Raw genomic sequence first — 17063 nt, 5'->3', positions numbered from 1 at the left:
TAATGGAAACCGTGTTTATTTCTTCTTATCTGCATGTCCGCACCAGACCCTCTCTGTGGCTTCATTCCAACTGAAGGACTTGGTGAGCCTTTTGCCTCTAGAATGAGTATTTCCTGCCTGAAAACTGCTTTCCTTTCTTCCTAGCCACATCAACAGGAAGACACAATATGAAAACCCAGTCCTAGAAGCCAAAAGGAAGAAACAGCTTGAGCAGCAGCAGCAGCAGCAGCAGCAGCAGCAGCAGCAGCAGCAGCAGCCCCAACCACCACAGCCAGAAGGTCGGCTTCTTTGCTGGAGGCTTTTGCCTAGCTGGGAATGTGGGGCAATTCCTAGGCACTGCCACCCCCGTGTGGTCAGAGCTGGCCTTGATGACTGACTCCTCCTCCTCTTGCCTTCCCTCCTCCCACAGCACACCCCAGCACTCTGCTGAAGGGGGCGCCCCTGCACAGGCACCCAGACCTCTCTGCTTTGCTTCAACAGGAGCTTAGCCTGCAGAGCTAAGTCTGACAGTGAGGGACTTTAGGGCCCCTGCAGCATTTGCATGGCAATCCTTGTCAAAATCCAGTGCCCCTTTAATGTTTTTACTTCAAGCGGAGTTTCTGGGCACTAGACGCCTTTTTCATGTGCAGGGTTTTTTTGTTTTGTTTTGTTTTGTTTTGTTTTTTGAAACCCTGCACAGAAGGATTAGAGCTGGTAATCCTGAGTGCTTCTAGGAAGTTAGGAATTCATATTCGTTGTAGAAATAAAAATAACCCAGGAGCAGAGTGCAACATTAAATTTCCCAATGCTTGCCCCATCCCGTTCTCAGATGTTCACTGTGCAGAAATTTTCTGGTATATACAAATTGGAAATATCAAAAACAAGATAATCTTGTGCGTAAATATATCCCAGGTGTATTTGAGCACCTTGTTTTTTGTTTTTTTTCACTTTTTTTTCTTAAACCTTCTTGAAGGTTTATTATAATTAACTCATAGTTTAAATAACTGAATAATGTATCATTTAATGAGTGTTTCTACTGATATGTAACCATCCATTATTCATATTTATATTTTCCCAATTTTTCATTACAATTTTTAAATGATAGGCTTTATACCCTCTAAGTATAATATATGAATATCAATTGTGTGAATGTGAAGTATAACACTTTTGTTCCTACAATACTGGACGTAACTATATATCCACTATATAATATATATAATATATGTGTGTGTATATTATATATATAATATATATATATATAAATGTGTATGGTGGTAGAAATTGAACTCAGGACCTCATGCTTGCCAAGCATCTACTCAACCATTGAGCTACACTCCTAGCCCTTAAACATAATCAAATATAGACCTTACACTATAGGAATAGCCAAATGTTTCTGTAAATGGCCACATACAAGTGTTTTAGGATTAATGAACATGTATTTCCCATAATAACTACCCACCTTTATAATATGAAAACAGCTACAGATAATATGTAAATATAGGCATATCTGTGGATCAGTAAAACTTCATGAACACTAATGTAAATCTCATAATTTTCATGTATCAGAAAATACTCAGTTTTAAGCTTTTAAAAACGTGAAAGATGTTCATGCCTTGTGTTTATACAAAAGTAGATGTTGAGCCCAGTTTAGCTGGTAAGCCATGGTTTCCCACCTGCTACCCTTAACTATATAGTTCAGAGAGCGAGCCTATTTGCCAGCTGAGAAGTTCTCTGCCTTAATCTCCTTTTTAATTTAAGAACAACTTGAATTTATTTTTTTCTTGATGATAAAACCTAATAGTCTCAGAAAATATGTTCTGAGCCGTGGGTGCATGTTAGCTGAGGGAACATGGCCCTGCAGTACCTCTTAAGGAGTAATTCACTGCAAGGTGCTCCTGGGCCTCCAATGGTCGTGAGCTTAGAGTTAGGATCTGGTGGTGGCCTCCCTTTGGGTCTCAGAGACAATAGAAGTTGTGTTTCAGCAAAATGATGGCATGTCTTCATCCAACTCACCATGTAGGACGGGCACGGTAGCAGACCAGCCCACCCCTCAATGAGCCTGGAGAAGGTTCTTCCTCATATGGCTACCTTCAGGTGAATGCACACTTTAAAAAAACCAAAACTGTGTTTTCACTTAAGACCTTTAAAGTTGGATTTTTACCAGTCATGCCATATTTCTTTAGCAAAAGCGCAAACACGGGGAGAAAGACCCTGCCATCTTTCCCACCGACGGAGGGCCGTTGGCCTTTTCTTCTGTTCACCACCTGCTATGGATTCGTTGCTTTGACTATTACTGGGAAGATAAATGGCACAGCTGTTCAGAGACAAACCAGGAAACTGCTTCTTTTCTTTTTCGTAGAATGGACAGAAGATCATGCATCCCTTGTGCCCCCTGTTGCTCCTTCCCATCCCCAGAGCAATTCGGAGCCAGCCAGGGAAGCTCCACTTCAGGGTAATGTGGGTTTCTGATTGCATGATAGTTTGAGCTCTAGAGTTGCCCACGTTTTAATTTCTTCATTACATTGATGAAGTGTGTGTGTGTGTGTGTCTGTGTGTGTGTGTGCGCGCGCGCGTGTGTGTGCCACTCCCACACTAGTGCCACATAATACATGCGGAGGTCAGAGTACAACTTGAAGGAATTAGTTCTCTCTTCCACCGTGTGGGGCTTAGGGATCAAACTCAGCTTGTTAGACTTTTGCCAAGCTATCTTGTCAGTCCTAAAGTCTCATTTTAAAAATGAGATTTTGTAAGTCATAAGCCTCAGTGCTATCAACCCTTCTGGCTAGGTAATTCTTTGTAAAGGGGACTGTCTTAAACACTTATTTATAGGATGTTTGGAAATATCCCTATCCACTCGACATCAGGAGGATATACCCACCTCCCCCTACCCACTATGATGTTCTGGAAGATGCCCAGACATAGTTAGATGCCCCTCAGGAACAGAACCATCCCAGAGTTGAGAGTGAATGATTCAGAGACCACAATGTTTTTTAAATTGAGTGTTAGATATTTTGAGATTCCAGACAACATATTTGCTTTTGAGAAGTTTTTTCTTCTCAGTGTAAATAACTTTACCTTAAATGTCCTTTCCTGCTGCTGTATTTAAACTGGTATGTCTTGGTGTAACCCCTTAGAAAGGATCATCCCTAATTTGGGTTCTTGAGCCTTGCTATAGTCAGTCCTTATTACTCCTCAATGATGGAAGAGAGGCAGCTTGTTTGGGTTGCTTGTTTTTTTTTCTGTCCAAACAAGAAAACTAGACATACGTTGGATAGTGTTGTAGACTTATGGGATGTTGGTGATACAGAACCATTACACCCGTGGCAAGTTGTCTCTGGTAGCTGATGTCATCATTAGAGCATTATTACTATCTTTGAGCACACAAATGCATTTTACTATGATAATGGTTTCCTAAAGAGAGCCTGCAGTCTATCTAGCATATTAAAGAATGCCATCTTTGTTGTAGCGTCCTTAGCATTTCTTGGAATGTAAGCCAATTTCTTTGGCTCCTGTCCTGTGGCTTCAGCTCTCTCATAATCAGAGAGCTGTACCAGCCTCATGTGCCTCAACCGGCCACGCTGGACCACTAGAAGAGTTCCATAGTCTCTTCCTCCGTGTCGCCGTCTCCTCCACCCACTCGTCTCCTCCACCCACTCTTTTCTACTCTTCCTTCCCGTCGTTCACTCTTAGCCATCCTGTACTCGTCATTTATAGAGCCTGACAGTGGAATTCGTCTTCACTTGTGTTGTGTTATTTCACAGTACTTTCTTCACTAAGCTTTAAATCCATGGAGGCCTGAGCCCAGGAGTTTGGTGTTTGTTTATTTGTTTTGTTAATTCCCTATCAAGTAGAACACTACGTATGCTCTGCTGAAATTACAATATTATTGAGTGAAACAGTATGTATATATACATACACACACACACACATGTATTTTTTTTTTTTTTTTTTTTTTTTTTTGGTTTTTCGAGACAGGGTTTCTCTGTGTAGCTTTGCGCCTTTCCTGGAACTCACTTGGTAGCCCAGGTTGGCCTCGAACTCACAGAGATCCGCCTGGCTCTGCCTCCCGAGTGCTGGGATTAAAGGCGTGCGCCACCACTTATTGAGTGTTAGCTCATGTTCTTAAAAAGAATTGTCTTAGAGATGAACCACACTACAGATCGAAAGGTACAGGTCCTGGATGTACCATGTGTGTAAAGCACCAACTAAGGCTACACATGGCATTTGTCCGTATGCTTCATCTCATTATCTCCCCGCTTTTTTTTTTTTTTTTGTTTTGTTTTGTTTGTTTAAGGCCATGTTCTCACTATACAGCTCTGACTGGTGTGGAACTAGCTGTCTAGACCAGACTGGCCTCAAACTCACAGAGATCCTCCTGTCTGCCTCCTCTGTACTGATAGTAGAGGACACATATCTGGACACCACTATGCCCAGAGTCCTTGGTGTCTCAGGCAGGTGCTCAGCTACTGAGCCATACTCCAGGCTTTTGGTTCCTTTTCTTTATTTTCTTTAGTCCTGTTGAACTTGACAGTGGGCTGAAAAAGTCCAGGTCCACCAAACTCTCCATGGAAGTAACTGTTCTCATAGCCAATCTCCAGGGTGGCCTTCGTGTTGATCCCTGAATATTGCTCAGACATAGGGTCTTTGGAGTGTGTCTGACACCAAAGGAACACTCTCTCTAAGCTGGCAGTGTCATAAACTTTAACTTAGACTTTAGTCTCATTGTTTATGACTGCGTCACCAGCCTCCTGCTTACACATCTTAGTTTTGCACAGTATCTAGTTTTAATGGTAAATCAAGAAGCCATTTTGCCAACTTAGCTTGGTGGTTAATTTCTAGACCAGATTCTCCTGTGACTAACTTTTCTTCCCAGCACCTGGTCATTTTGTAGATGTGTTCTTGGATAAACTCTCCAGCTTCCAGATTGGGTTTGGGGAGGGATTTCTACAGCTTCCTCTCCACACTGAACCCAAATCCCATCCCTATGATAACTGATTTCTTGAACCATATTACATGCCAGGATACCCCTCTAAGCCCTTCATATCCATGATCCACTTTGCTAATTCTTGATAACCATTATGTGAAGTTGGTACCATCTCTGTCTCTCTTTAGATGTGCAATACTCGGATAGAAAGAGAGGTTTGTCACCAAGTAGTAGAATGTATATATAAATGCTGTTCTCATTAGAAATTAGTGACCTTCTGGCTCATAACTTTTTATTATTCTACTTTCTGTGGGGCACTTTATTTCATGAGTTAAGCTCTACTATTTAGTGCAGTGTCACTGGTTAGATAGTGTCACTTAGGTTTAAATTAACTACAACTGAAAAAATTAAAAGTTGAATTTTTTTTGACCATTAGCCTCCTTTTGAGGCTTTGATATCTACTTACATGATGTAGCGGCTGCCATATAGGTCCGTGTAAATACACAGTATTTCCAGTGCTGCAGTAAGTGATAGTAGATAGCTACCAGTCTAGAAATCCAAGTACCAGAGCCTAGAGTAGTTCTGACCTGTCAGAGAACACTTAAGGGTAGTTCAAGGGCAGAGTCTGAGCCCGACCCAGAAGATCCTCATTCAACGGGCAGTGGGTAAGAACTAAATTGAGTATTTTTTTTTTTTTTTTAGCTGAGGATCAAACCCAGGGCCTTGGACTTGCTAGGCAAGCGCTCTACTACTGAGCTAAATCCCCAACCCTTGAGTACGTTTTTTAAAAGCCATTCAGATGAATGTACAGATACACAACCAAGTCTTACAACTACCCCCAAGAAGTTAGTGTCTCAGTAGATGGAGTAGACCACAGCGCAGCAGCCAAGAGTATCAAATGCCCCTGCTTGTGGGAGAAAATAATTCCCAATGCACATTAACTCATGGCCCACCCATACCTAAAATATAATAAAATGTGCATTTAATACAAAATTCTGATGTTGTCTCTGTGGTTACAGTTCAGTAAGCTAAGTGGTGCGTTTTCACATGTTCTAACTTGGCCTATAATACAAATGAAAGGTACCAATACCGGTCACTTCTTGTCAGAGTTCTCAGCATCTTAGTAAGTCTGTTCATTGTGCCCTTCCTTAGCATTTTATTCCTTCAACAGAAATTGTTGGAGCACCTCATACATATCAGACAGGACTCAGATTCTAAGCCCTGAATCTGCAAGTGAGTCTCCATGGAGCTTACATTCTCGTGAGTTTAGTGCACGTACAGTGCTCCTTCAGCATGGGCACAGGAAAGCAAGCTAGTCAGTGAGATGTGTACTGTGTTAAATGAGACAATTCTAGGATAAAAAGAAAGCAGGAAAGAGGGCTGGAACTATTGCAGAGACCTTGCCCATTTTAATAACGTGGTCCAAGAAAGTCTCACTGACAGTTAGCAGCTCTTGATGTCTCTGCATAACTGAAATGTGTGCACTTCAAGCCCTCTAGACTCCTTCAGCCTCCCCTCTAAGACCTAGGCCATCTGACTTCCATGTGCCAAAGTGAGCTTCAGAGTCCTTCTCCCTGTCCTCAACTTTTCACCTGGTAATGGCCTGCGAGCTGTCTCCCAGAAGTCTTCACTGGTGGTGCCATTCTTCTCCCCACACCTTGGCAGATGACTGTGCCTGGCAAATCCTGCTAAATCTTGCCTCTCTTTAACCACAGTTTCAGGGCTGCCATTCATTGAATTTCCAATAAGCCTTGGACTGCACTGGAGAGGAGGTTTGTGAGCAGACCTCTGACTACAGCCAACTTGAAGGAGCCTTCTTTGTAAGAGCCAGAGACTTTTAAAAATATGCAATTAAAATTTGTGTGTGTGCCCAGAGACCTTTTTAAGCCTTTTAGTTATAGCTAACCAAAAATAACTTTCCCAACTGGGTGCCAAGGCTGCTAAGTGCAGAGGCACAGGGTAACTTCTTTTTCTTCCTCTTAAAAAAAAAATAGATAGATAGATAGATAGATAGATAGGAAGGAAGGAAGGAAGGAAGGAAGGAAGGAAGGAAGGAAGGAAGGAAGGAAGGAAGGAAGGAAGGAAAGAAAGAAAGAAAGAAAGAAAGAAAGAAAGAAAGAAAGAAAGAAAGAAAGAAAGAAAGAAAGAGAGAAAAAGAAAAGAAAGAAAAGAAATAGAGCAGATGAGGAAGTTGTAACAAGGGCAGGACACAGCAAATGAAATTAGGAAAGAGGCAACTGACCACTGCTTGGGATAACCCTAGAAATCCCAAAGAACTTCTTGGATACAGAGAAGAACTTAGTGAAGCCTGAATATGGCTTTGTGAGTTAGTTCTGAAATGCCACTTTTTTAAATTTATTTAATTTTTTTTGAGATTGTCATACATGAGTATTGCATCTACAGCATTTCCATTCAGCTCTCCTTGTTCCTTCCATTTCCTCCCATGCCCCCAAGTACCTCTCAAATCCATGACCTCTTCTTTCCTTATTATTATTATTATTGTTATTATTGTTATTATTACATTTATATACACACACATTGATATAACCTATTGAGTCCATTTAGTGTCATTTGTATGTACATGTGTTTAAGATTGACAATTTGGGATTAGATAATTTATCAGGAACTTGTACTGGAAGAACACTGATATATTCTCTCTCTCTCTCTCTGCAGCCATTGATTGCCTTGCAGAATTTCCTGTATCCACATTTGCATGTTAGCTGGTGTTCTCAATATGTACATCTTGTTGCCTAACCATATTGTTGAGATTTCACGAGTGCAACTTTCTATCATAAACAAAAAGCACTATCCAGCATCAGGGGTCTTGGTCATCTGGCTCTTAAGATCTTTCTGCTCCTCCTCCCTGATGTTCACTGAGCCTTGGGTATAGAGGTTGTGCTATAGATGTATCTGGTGGGACTAGGAATCCCAAGGTCATTTAGTCTCTGCATTTTGACCAGTTAGGATTTCTGTAATAGTCTCAATCTGTAGCTAAAAGAAGTGTTCTTAGTGAGCAGAAAGAGCTGTGCTTATCTCTGGACATAAGGATAAGTATTTAGGTATTTAGAATACAGTTAGAAATCATATTGGTTCAGGAATACGGCAGTAGTAGGTTCTCCTCTAGGCCCTATGATATAATCAGCCAGTAGGTAGTTGGCTAGGTGATAGCAGCAGGCACAGATTCCCTTCTATTAAATGTGTCTTAAGTCCAAAAAGACAGTTTATTCATTATCCACAAGAGAAAAGTGCCACCACTGCACCATTGGGGGTATCTTGCCAGACTGGCCATTGTTGTGGTTCACAGGCTTTACAGCTGGGTAGGATTAGTGACCACTTTGCTCCCTTGGCAGCTTGCATAACACCTTCAGATACTTTGAAAGCCAGTCCTCAGGGAGGGCCCTTCCAGGTCAGTTCCAGCTCCATTCTTTGAAGTCCTGTGACCAAAGCATGTGTTGTCTTCAGCAATAGGGACCTACCTTAAAATTCTGGGAATCAGCCAAGGTCAGTGCCAATAGCCTATATGGTTTAGGGGCAACTCTTATAATCTTCTGATCAACAGCTTGGAGAGAGATTCCCTGTGCCTGGCACTGGGGGTTTTATTCTATGGCTCTTATGAGGAGTATTATCACCCCATGTGGTATAACACCATTTAAGCTATGTGTATGTATGTGCTTATGTATTCACACACATGCATATATATTATATACGTGTTTTTAAGTAAACTTATAAAATATATGTCTCTATGGCTTTACAAACATCCTCAGTGTTAGTTATCTTTAGAACATATCTGGAGCTATAGTTCAGACTGATAACTACTACCCCATGAGCATGAGTCCCCGAGTTTGGTCCTCAGAGCCCACAGGAAAATGCTAGACGTGGTGATGATACACACTTCTAATGGCAGCCCTAAGGGTCAGAGACAGGAGGATCCCTGAAGCTCTGTGACCAGCCAGCTTAACCTAATTGTTGAGCTCCCCGCCAATGAGAGACCCTCTCTCAAAGGACCCAGACAGTTTTTCTGAGGATGAAACCTGAAGTTGTCTTCTGGCCTCCACACACATGTATGCACCTATACTTATACAGACATGCAAATGAACATATACACATGTTTAAAAGCAGGAAAGCCTTAGTATGAGTGAGCATTGCTTAGCTAAGTAATTCCTTTCCAGGAAAATGGCTGAATTTGAACCCATGTGGCTCTTGTAGGAACTAGTTTAGTTTGAGGATTTTGTTTCGGCTTCTGCTTTTGCTGCTTCTGCCAAATGCCTTAAGGTTTTTGTTGGTGGTGGTAGTGGTAGTGGTGATGGTGTTATTGTTGTTGTTGTTGTTTAAAGCAATCAACCTTTGCAATGAATACATGTTAGCTCTTTCTCAGAATGTTACAAGCTGCAGCAAATAAGACAAGTCCATTGACTTTGGAATTCCATTTGAAGTAATGACCTTTAATTTTCCAAACTGGGATACTACATTTTTGTCAAGCTACACTTGGTGACCTGATATTACCCATGGATTTTTGTTTGGAGCCTTCCATTTGGTTAAGAACTGAAGTTTCTGCTCCGTTGGCCCTATGCTTAGAAGCCGTGTCTTGCGGTAGCACATTATAGTAAACACTGCAAAATAGAAAACTATGGCACAAAGCAAAGACCAGAAGCTTCCTTTAAGGAGGCTGTGGCAGCCCAGGAGCTGTGAAACCCCGTAGGCTGAAATTGAGGGAGAATGTCACCATCCTGAGACTGGTTTTTTGTCCTCTTCTCTTTCTTTTGGACCTGGAAGCTGACTTGCCTGACACAGGGCTGTACCTGAGAGAATGCCCGATGACTCTGACCTACTAGGGTGGATTCGTACCCTGCACGCCTGTGATCCAGCACTTGAGGGGTGGAGGGTCTGTATAAGAGGTTGGAAGCCAGCTTAGGCTACATGAAACCCTGTCTTGAAAGAAAGGAAGAAAGAGAGAGAGAGAGAGAGAGAGAGAGAGAGAGAGAGAGAGAGAGAGAGAGAGAGAGAGAAGGGAGGGAAGGAAGGAAGGAAGGAAGGAAGGAAGGAAGGAAGGAAGGAAGGAAGGAAGGAAGGAAGGAAGATATTCTCAATGTATGACAATATGACTGCGACATCCACCTCCTAAACAGAGTATTCAGGATCACCCTCATTCCTGCAGTCAAGAGAAGAGTTTTAAAACTGTATTCAAGTGTGTGTATATAAACATGCCATGTATGTGCAGATGCCCATAGGGAACAGAAGAGGGCATCAGATTCCCTAGAGTTGGACTTACAGCAGTTGTGAGCTGCCTGTGTTGTACCCATTTCTTGAAACACCCAGAGACCACCAAGGAGCCGATTTCTGATGCAAGCACATAAGGGTCCTTTTATTGTCAGGTTTGAACCTGGGCAAGCAAACGGCAGATGGAGGGAAATGCCGTGGTGGCCACAGGCCCAGGGGTAGAGAGTTTTTGTAGGGAAAAACCGCAAGCCAGGAATTACATGTTTTGTCAACTTGGGATTGGGTAGAAGGGATATGGGGCAAGGTGATTTTTTTGAAGCTATTGGTCTAAGCTTTGGGCATGAAACCACATTTGAAACCATTGGGTTAGACTTTTTGGAACCACAACCTGCTGAACAGAATTATCTGGGCTGCTCAGCAGGATTATCTAGATATCTTCAAGGGCCGTAAACCACAGACAGAATGTCTGCAGGAGCATACTGCCCTGTATCTGTTTGAGTTGTCATGGCACATTCCTGAGGTCGTTCCTGGAACTGAGTACAGCAGGTGGTCTACGATGATGGCCATACCCTTAGATGGAGTCTGTATTGGCCTCACACCTGATAGGACACTGAAAACCAAACTTGGGTCCCCTGCAAGAGCAGCAAGTGTTCTTAATTTCTGAGTCATCTCTGATCCCCCCAGAGGCCCATCTGTGTCTAAAGGCCTCAACCCTTGTTCTTGAACAGCTGTCTGCATGGTCTCGTAGCATCCTTAATCCATTCACAGGTATACTCACGATGAATTTCCTTGTCTTTTTCTCCTTCTAATCCAAACCAGGCAAACCTTTTTTTACAAGAAACCCTTCTGAGCTGAAAGGCAAGTTCATTCACACGAAGCTACGGAAAAGCAGTCGTGGCTTTGGCTTCACAGTGGTGGGAGGGGATGAACCTGACGAGTTCCTGCAGATCAAGAGCCTCGTCCTAGATGGTCCCGCTGCCCTGGATGGCAAGATGGAGACGGGTGAGTCCCCATGGCCATAGCATGTTCCATGTGGTGAGACCTGTGCCCACATCTGAACAGGGGCAGACAGCATCAGGATTCCTTTGGATGTATCCTTTTCACACCTGGCAGTGAGCTAGAGTCTCCTCTTACAACACCCTCCGTCCTCAGTCCAGATGAAAACCTTTGAAAGTACTTGGACTTTAGAAACCTGTTAGAGTGCTATTGCATGTAGTAAAGTAGTAATTTACTAAAAATGTAGATCCATTTGAATAAATGAATTCTAAACTTAGAACCCCAGTGTTCTTTCAATGATTATTATATTGTCATTTAACAGAGAAGATACTAGATGCTAAAAGAAAGCTTTATTATCAGTTAAAATATCCAATCTGGTTTTGGCTGGTGGATGCCCCACCCCCACCCTGTTTCATTCAACTTTATATTGAAGGTACAGAAGAACTAAAATTTCACTTCCACCCTCATTAGGAATTTGGATGGGCCTTAGAATCACAAAAGATAGGTCAATAAGAGAAGAGCATTTACGTTCATTTAAGATGAGTTTAAAACCAGGTATAATGGCACTCAGATAGCTATAGAAAAAAAGATCACAAATTAAAGGCCAGCCTGGGCTGCATAGGGAGACCTTGACTCTGAAACTGCTCCCTAAATACAAAGAATGAGTAGAGTGTGACACAGGACCCTCAAAAGTAAATAGCAGCCCAGAGATGATGTTCAGCACTTGGTACAGCAAACAGAGTAGGTTATAAGAATGTGACAAGAACACACAGGCTTAGGCTAGAGTAGAGAAGTGACTGGGAAGTCAGATGTGGTTTAACAAGGTCAGTGTGCATCGACTCCTCCTGGTGTTGGCTTCTTATCCATAGTAACGAGGATGTACTGAAGTCAGAATGCTGCTTCTTGTGTGAGAACATCGTCTATGTGGAGTTCTCAGGAGGAATAAAAGAGTTCCTCTCAAGCATCTTTAGCTCAGAATAGGCCTGTCCTGAGTGAGGAACCTCAGGTGGTGGGTTCTGAACATTAAGAGAATGTGATTGTAGCACCATTTTTTGGTACTGTTGTTTGACCTCCAAACTCTTACCTTTTACAGGGGATGTAATTGTCAGCGTGAATGACACCTGTGTTTTGGGACACACACATGCTCAAGTTGTAAAAATCTTCCAGTCCATTCCTATTGGTGCCAGTGTGGACCTTGAACTCTGCAGAGGTTATCCATTGCCTTTTGACCCGGATGACCCTAATACAAGTTTAGTGACCTCGGTGGCCATTTTGGACAAAGAACCAATTATTGTGAATGGACAAGAGACCTATGATTCACCAGCAAGCCACAGTAGTAAAACAGGCAAAGTCAGCAGCATGAAGGATGCCAGGCCAAGCAGCCCTGCAGACGTGGCTTCCAACAGTTCCCATGGTTATCCCAATGACACGGTCTCTTTGGCTTCCTCCATAGCCACGCAGCCAGAGCTGATAACTGTGCACATAGTCAAAGGGCCAATGGGCTTTGGCTTCACGATTGCAGATAGTCCCGGTGGGGGTGGCCAAAGAGTGAAACAGATTGTCGACAGTCCCCGCTGCCGAGGCCTCAAAGAAGGGGATCTGATTGTGGAAGTGAATAAGAAGAACGTGCAGGCTCTGACGCACAACCAAGTCGTGGATATGCTGATTGAGTGTCCAAAGGGAAGTGAGGTCACACTGTTGGTGCAGCGAGGAGGTACGTAGGTTGATTTTGTTCTTTGCTTTTGAAGTCTGAAATGCATTGGTTGGCTTACTAGTCTTCAACTATTTGAGGGTTTTTGTTTTGTTTTGTTTTTTTAAAGATTTGTTGTTGTTCTTTTTCCTTTTTGGGACACTAGAAGTTGAACACAGGGCCTTCAGCATGCTAGGCAAGCACTGTGCTACCAGGCTGCATTGCTAGCCCTAGATCCCTTTCACTTACGTATTTGAAAATACTTTGCAAATGTCTTTTGGTTGCTTTGGACATTCTTCACAATAAAGTTTATATATTGTGTTGCATACATATAATTAGAGTGACTCTGTAAAACAAATCCTGCATCTTTTAAAAATAAGTAAGATTTGTCTCTTAAAACCAAGTAAGATTTCTCTTGTAGGACTCCTGGCCCTGGCCTTCCCAGGCTGAAAAAAAAAATGTCCTCTTGAGTCTACTCTCCCAGCCTCAGTTCTCACTATTTTGCTGCTTCCACTGGAATTCAGCCACACTGGCTTAGTCCTTTCCTGCCTCAGGACCTTTCTATTTCCTCAGCCCAGTTTCTCCCGGATTTCTCCCTAGGGAGTTATCTATCTCACTATCTAAGTTAACCATTGACACATCCACGACATCTCTCCTGTATGTCTGTCTTGTGATAGTCTTTATCACAGTCAGTATTATTAATTGTTATCATGAGCCATTATTTTAGACTTTTATTTTCATTTCTTTCTCTTTCATGGGATCGTAAGTTCTATGAGCCAGCACACACATCTGCACATTGTTTGTTAACCTAGCGTTTAGCATACCTGACTCCTTTTAGAACAATGCTATAGAACTCACATCATCTTAGTCTCAACATTAAACTTCCTTCTTTCTCCTTGCCTAAGCCTCCCATTTCCTTCCTCAGTAGCACTCCTCGTATTTCTTAATTTCCATGTTGAAATGTCTCACTACTGGGGTGGGAACTTGTAACTAGTTGTAGCTTATTTTTGTTCACAGAAGGCCTGAGATTGTCTCCCTTCCCCGCCCCCGTCCTCCTCAGCATGACATTTCATGCTTAACATAGTTGAGCCCTTGGAAAGGAGGAGATCAGTTCTCAAATGTGGTTTCCTTGCAGCAGAGGTGCTCACTTGCAGCTGCGTTTTGTGTTATCAGAGTGATTAGGGTCACTGAAGGAAACCCAGAACACAGCACAACTGTTGAGTTGGTTAAAGGGTTTTTCCAACTTCCCGGAGCAGTCATCAAAACCATTGTGCAGGCTGGGAGTGGTGGCACACACCTTTGATCCCAGTACTTGGAAGGCAGAGGCAGGTGGATTTCTGGGAGTTCAAGGCCAGTCTGGTCTACATCATGAGTTCTAGGATAGTCAGAGGTACATTGTGAGAGCATGTCTAAAATTTAAAACAAACAAACAAAAAACACTGTGCAGACTGATTTGGCAAAAACACTCTAGTACATTTTGAGCTCTCCTCTGGTTCTGAGACCACTTTATACCCAGAAAGCCAATCCCTAAAAGTGATCTGGGTTCATGTAGACAGACTGGTGATTTGTAGAGTGCTCTTATACATGTATACACCTCTCATCTGATCTTTACCATTTCCTTTGCATGGGAAAGTGGCGGCTCCCAGCAGAAGCGAATTGTTACCCCCATTTCTGGTTCTCCTGTTCCTCGTCTAGAGCTCTGCCAGCTTCCCTCTGAACAATGTTGGTTGTGCATACTTGTTCACATGTCCACTTGTTCACAGGCATCTCTCTCTGATCCAGCTACTGTGCATTTTATAGCCAGTCTCCTCTATAACCTATTTTAATCCTTCTTCTCTATTGAGTGTATTGTGTACTGGGCTTTTCTACCACTAGATTAACTTTTAAAGGTACCAAAACATAGTTTTGTGATAATCTACTAACTCAACTCATGCTGCATTTGCCTAAAATAGCAAAGAGTTGATTATAGAAATATATATACCCCTTCTTTTAACTAAGTCTATCTTTTCTTAATTCTGAGACGGTCTTTCTGTTGATGCTATTACATTTTATAACATTCATATGGAAAGATCCAGAATGTATTGCCTCATTAGTCAACATCTACATGGTTTACTCTACAACTTGAGTAATTTCAAATCACTGTAACAGCGACAGTCTGTAAAGTACGCCATACACCCTGAGTTTGATTTATGTGGAGGATGGGAAGTTTGTACATCTGCAGTTGGCAGGCCATTGCCAGCTACTATTAATCTTTCTCAAAAGCATAAAAATATATTTGCTTGTGCCACGCATTAGTTGTTTGCATCGGGGCTGACATTTAATCATCCCTCCGTGTGTGGGGTGGGGGTGTAAGGAGAATGTTAGATGAAGAAGCAGGACAGCAGCTGGGTGATATGAGGAAGTGAGCGGTCAGTTCACTGACTGCTCATGAATCTCATTTCTGTCATAGTTGCTGGTAAACAGATTGATTCACTCATTAAATCACCACATCGTCCGTGATGCTCTAGCATCCATGTTGGGAGGGTGGGGTTTCCTATGCCTTATCAAATGGGTTTGTTTTCCTTGGTGGCAGAATTGGATGTTGGCGGCCTCTGTTTTCGTTCCTAAGTCCCGTGTTCATTCTTGATGGTTGTCCTTGTCGAGATTTGGTTAAATTTACTTTAATGCACGCACACACACACACACACACACACACACACACACACACACACACACACACCCATGTCTGTTACTTTTAGGGAAATAAGGCAGAGGATGAAATAGCTTTTGTTCATTTCGGGAGTCAGTTTCTGGGGTTAGGCTTGGGTTTGCCAGGGTTGTCCTCCCACAGGCTGGCTAGCTGGAAATGTCACAGGTTGTCCCTAGTGTCTCAACTAGACCTCCTTCCTGCTGTTGCTCCCGCTCTGGGGTTTGTCTGTAAAGCACAGCCCTCCTTGTGCTGTCCTCGTCTTCTCAAGCATGTCCTTCCCTCCTCCTCCCTCGGCTGTGTAGACAAGAGAGTGCTTTCTTTCTGTTACGGCTTAAAATTGTACCAGCATCTGCAGTCAGCAGTCTGCCTCCGAGTGCCAGTGTGAGTCTATAGGACTTCTTGAGTTTAGAGAATCATGCTAGCCAGTGGTTAATTAATATAATAGTTTCTTAATGTACTAAAGAACGTGCCCTGTACAGGTTTTCCTATGTTTAAGGGGAGTCAGCATATCACCTATGCCCCACAGTGTATAAAGCCTTGCCTGCTCAGCTAACGCACACCTCTGTGCTTCTCTTTCCAAAATAATTCTATGTTGACTTGAAGTTTGACAGTGTTTTGTTTTGCCACAGTGTTTTGTGAATGTGGGAAATGTGTGCTGTGCTTTGGAGAGGAAGCATCTATTGGAAATATAGCTGAACTGGGTCTGTCAGGAGTGAGCAGGCCTCTGGGTTAAGCTGTGTCCTTACCATTTTACCTCTGGCCCCAACACTCACTTCTTCATCCAAAAAAGAAAAAGAACGTTTTGAGCTGGAGGACCTTTTGGGCTCCCGTTTCATAAAGAGAATGATTCCACTGTTGGGGAGACAAGACAGTAAAGTTGGAGCCCGAAGAACATCATTTGAATTGAACCTGGTTCCTGCCTTCACTGTGTGCGCTTTTAGACACGTCTCTCACCTTCCCTTAGCTTAGTTCAGAATGTAACAAAAGAGAATGCCTTGTGTGCATGATATAAATAAGAAGTAGCTGCTGGTGGTCCATCCATGGCATTTTACTAATATTGCCAGTTAGCAGAAGTAACTACTGAAGTTGGTTGGGCTGGCTTTTTATTAACAACAACCAAAAAAGTGGGGGGGGGGGGGGGGAAGCAAAGCAAAGATGACCTCTAGCCAGAACTCAGACTCTTAATAGCATTCTATGATGTTTTGACATCTGCGTTTTGTTTTAGAAGCTCCATTGTTGGTGTTAGATAGTAATCGGTGTTGTGAATGAAACCAGGCTCCTACCTCATGATGTCTTTGGCTTGAACTCCTTCTCATATACTTTGTGTGTGTGGGTGTGTGGGGGGGTAAGTTCATAAAACTAAAGTTATTTTCCATTTTGAATAATTTCTAAAAGGTTTCTCTGGGTTTGTTGGTGATGAGGATCAAGCTGAGGCCTCTTGCTTGGTTGGGTACGTTCTCGCCTACTAAGCCGTGTCTCTGCCACTTAAGCTTCTGTAAGCAGCAGATGTCCCCATCTTTCCTAAGAGCCATTTTAACTCCTACCTTCTGCACTCTTCTGCTTCAGAG

The 17063-nt window shown here is 42.7% G+C and overlaps 1 protein-coding gene across 33 annotated transcripts in view; it reads left to right on the top strand.

The window, feature by feature from the left end:
* Magi1 (membrane associated guanylate kinase, WW and PDZ domain containing 1) overlaps positions 1–17063 on the top strand; it is a 656033-nt gene that overhangs the window by 572155 nt on the left and 66815 nt on the right. For all 33 annotated transcript variants that reach the window (XM_052721672.1, XM_052721671.1, XM_052721668.1 and 30 more), the window contains 4 exons: positions 145–278; positions 2339–2431; positions 10940–11122; positions 12210–12830. In XM_052721672.1, the coding sequence (XP_052577632.1) occupies positions 145–278; positions 2339–2431; positions 10940–11122; positions 12210–12830 (1031 nt within the window). The remainder of the gene's footprint in view (positions 1–144; positions 279–2338; positions 2432–10939; positions 11123–12209; positions 12831–17063) is intronic.

This window comes from Peromyscus californicus, unplaced genomic scaffold, assembly GCF_007827085.1.
Source record: "Peromyscus californicus insignis strain IS unplaced genomic scaffold, ASM782708v3 Scaffold_6__1_contigs__length_162567912, whole genome shotgun sequence".
In the NCBI taxonomy this organism is placed as follows: Eukaryota; Metazoa; Chordata; class Mammalia; order Rodentia; family Cricetidae; genus Peromyscus; species Peromyscus californicus.
The sequence above is the reverse complement of the archived record's forward strand: the minus strand, read 5'-3'. Positions and strand labels throughout refer to the sequence as shown.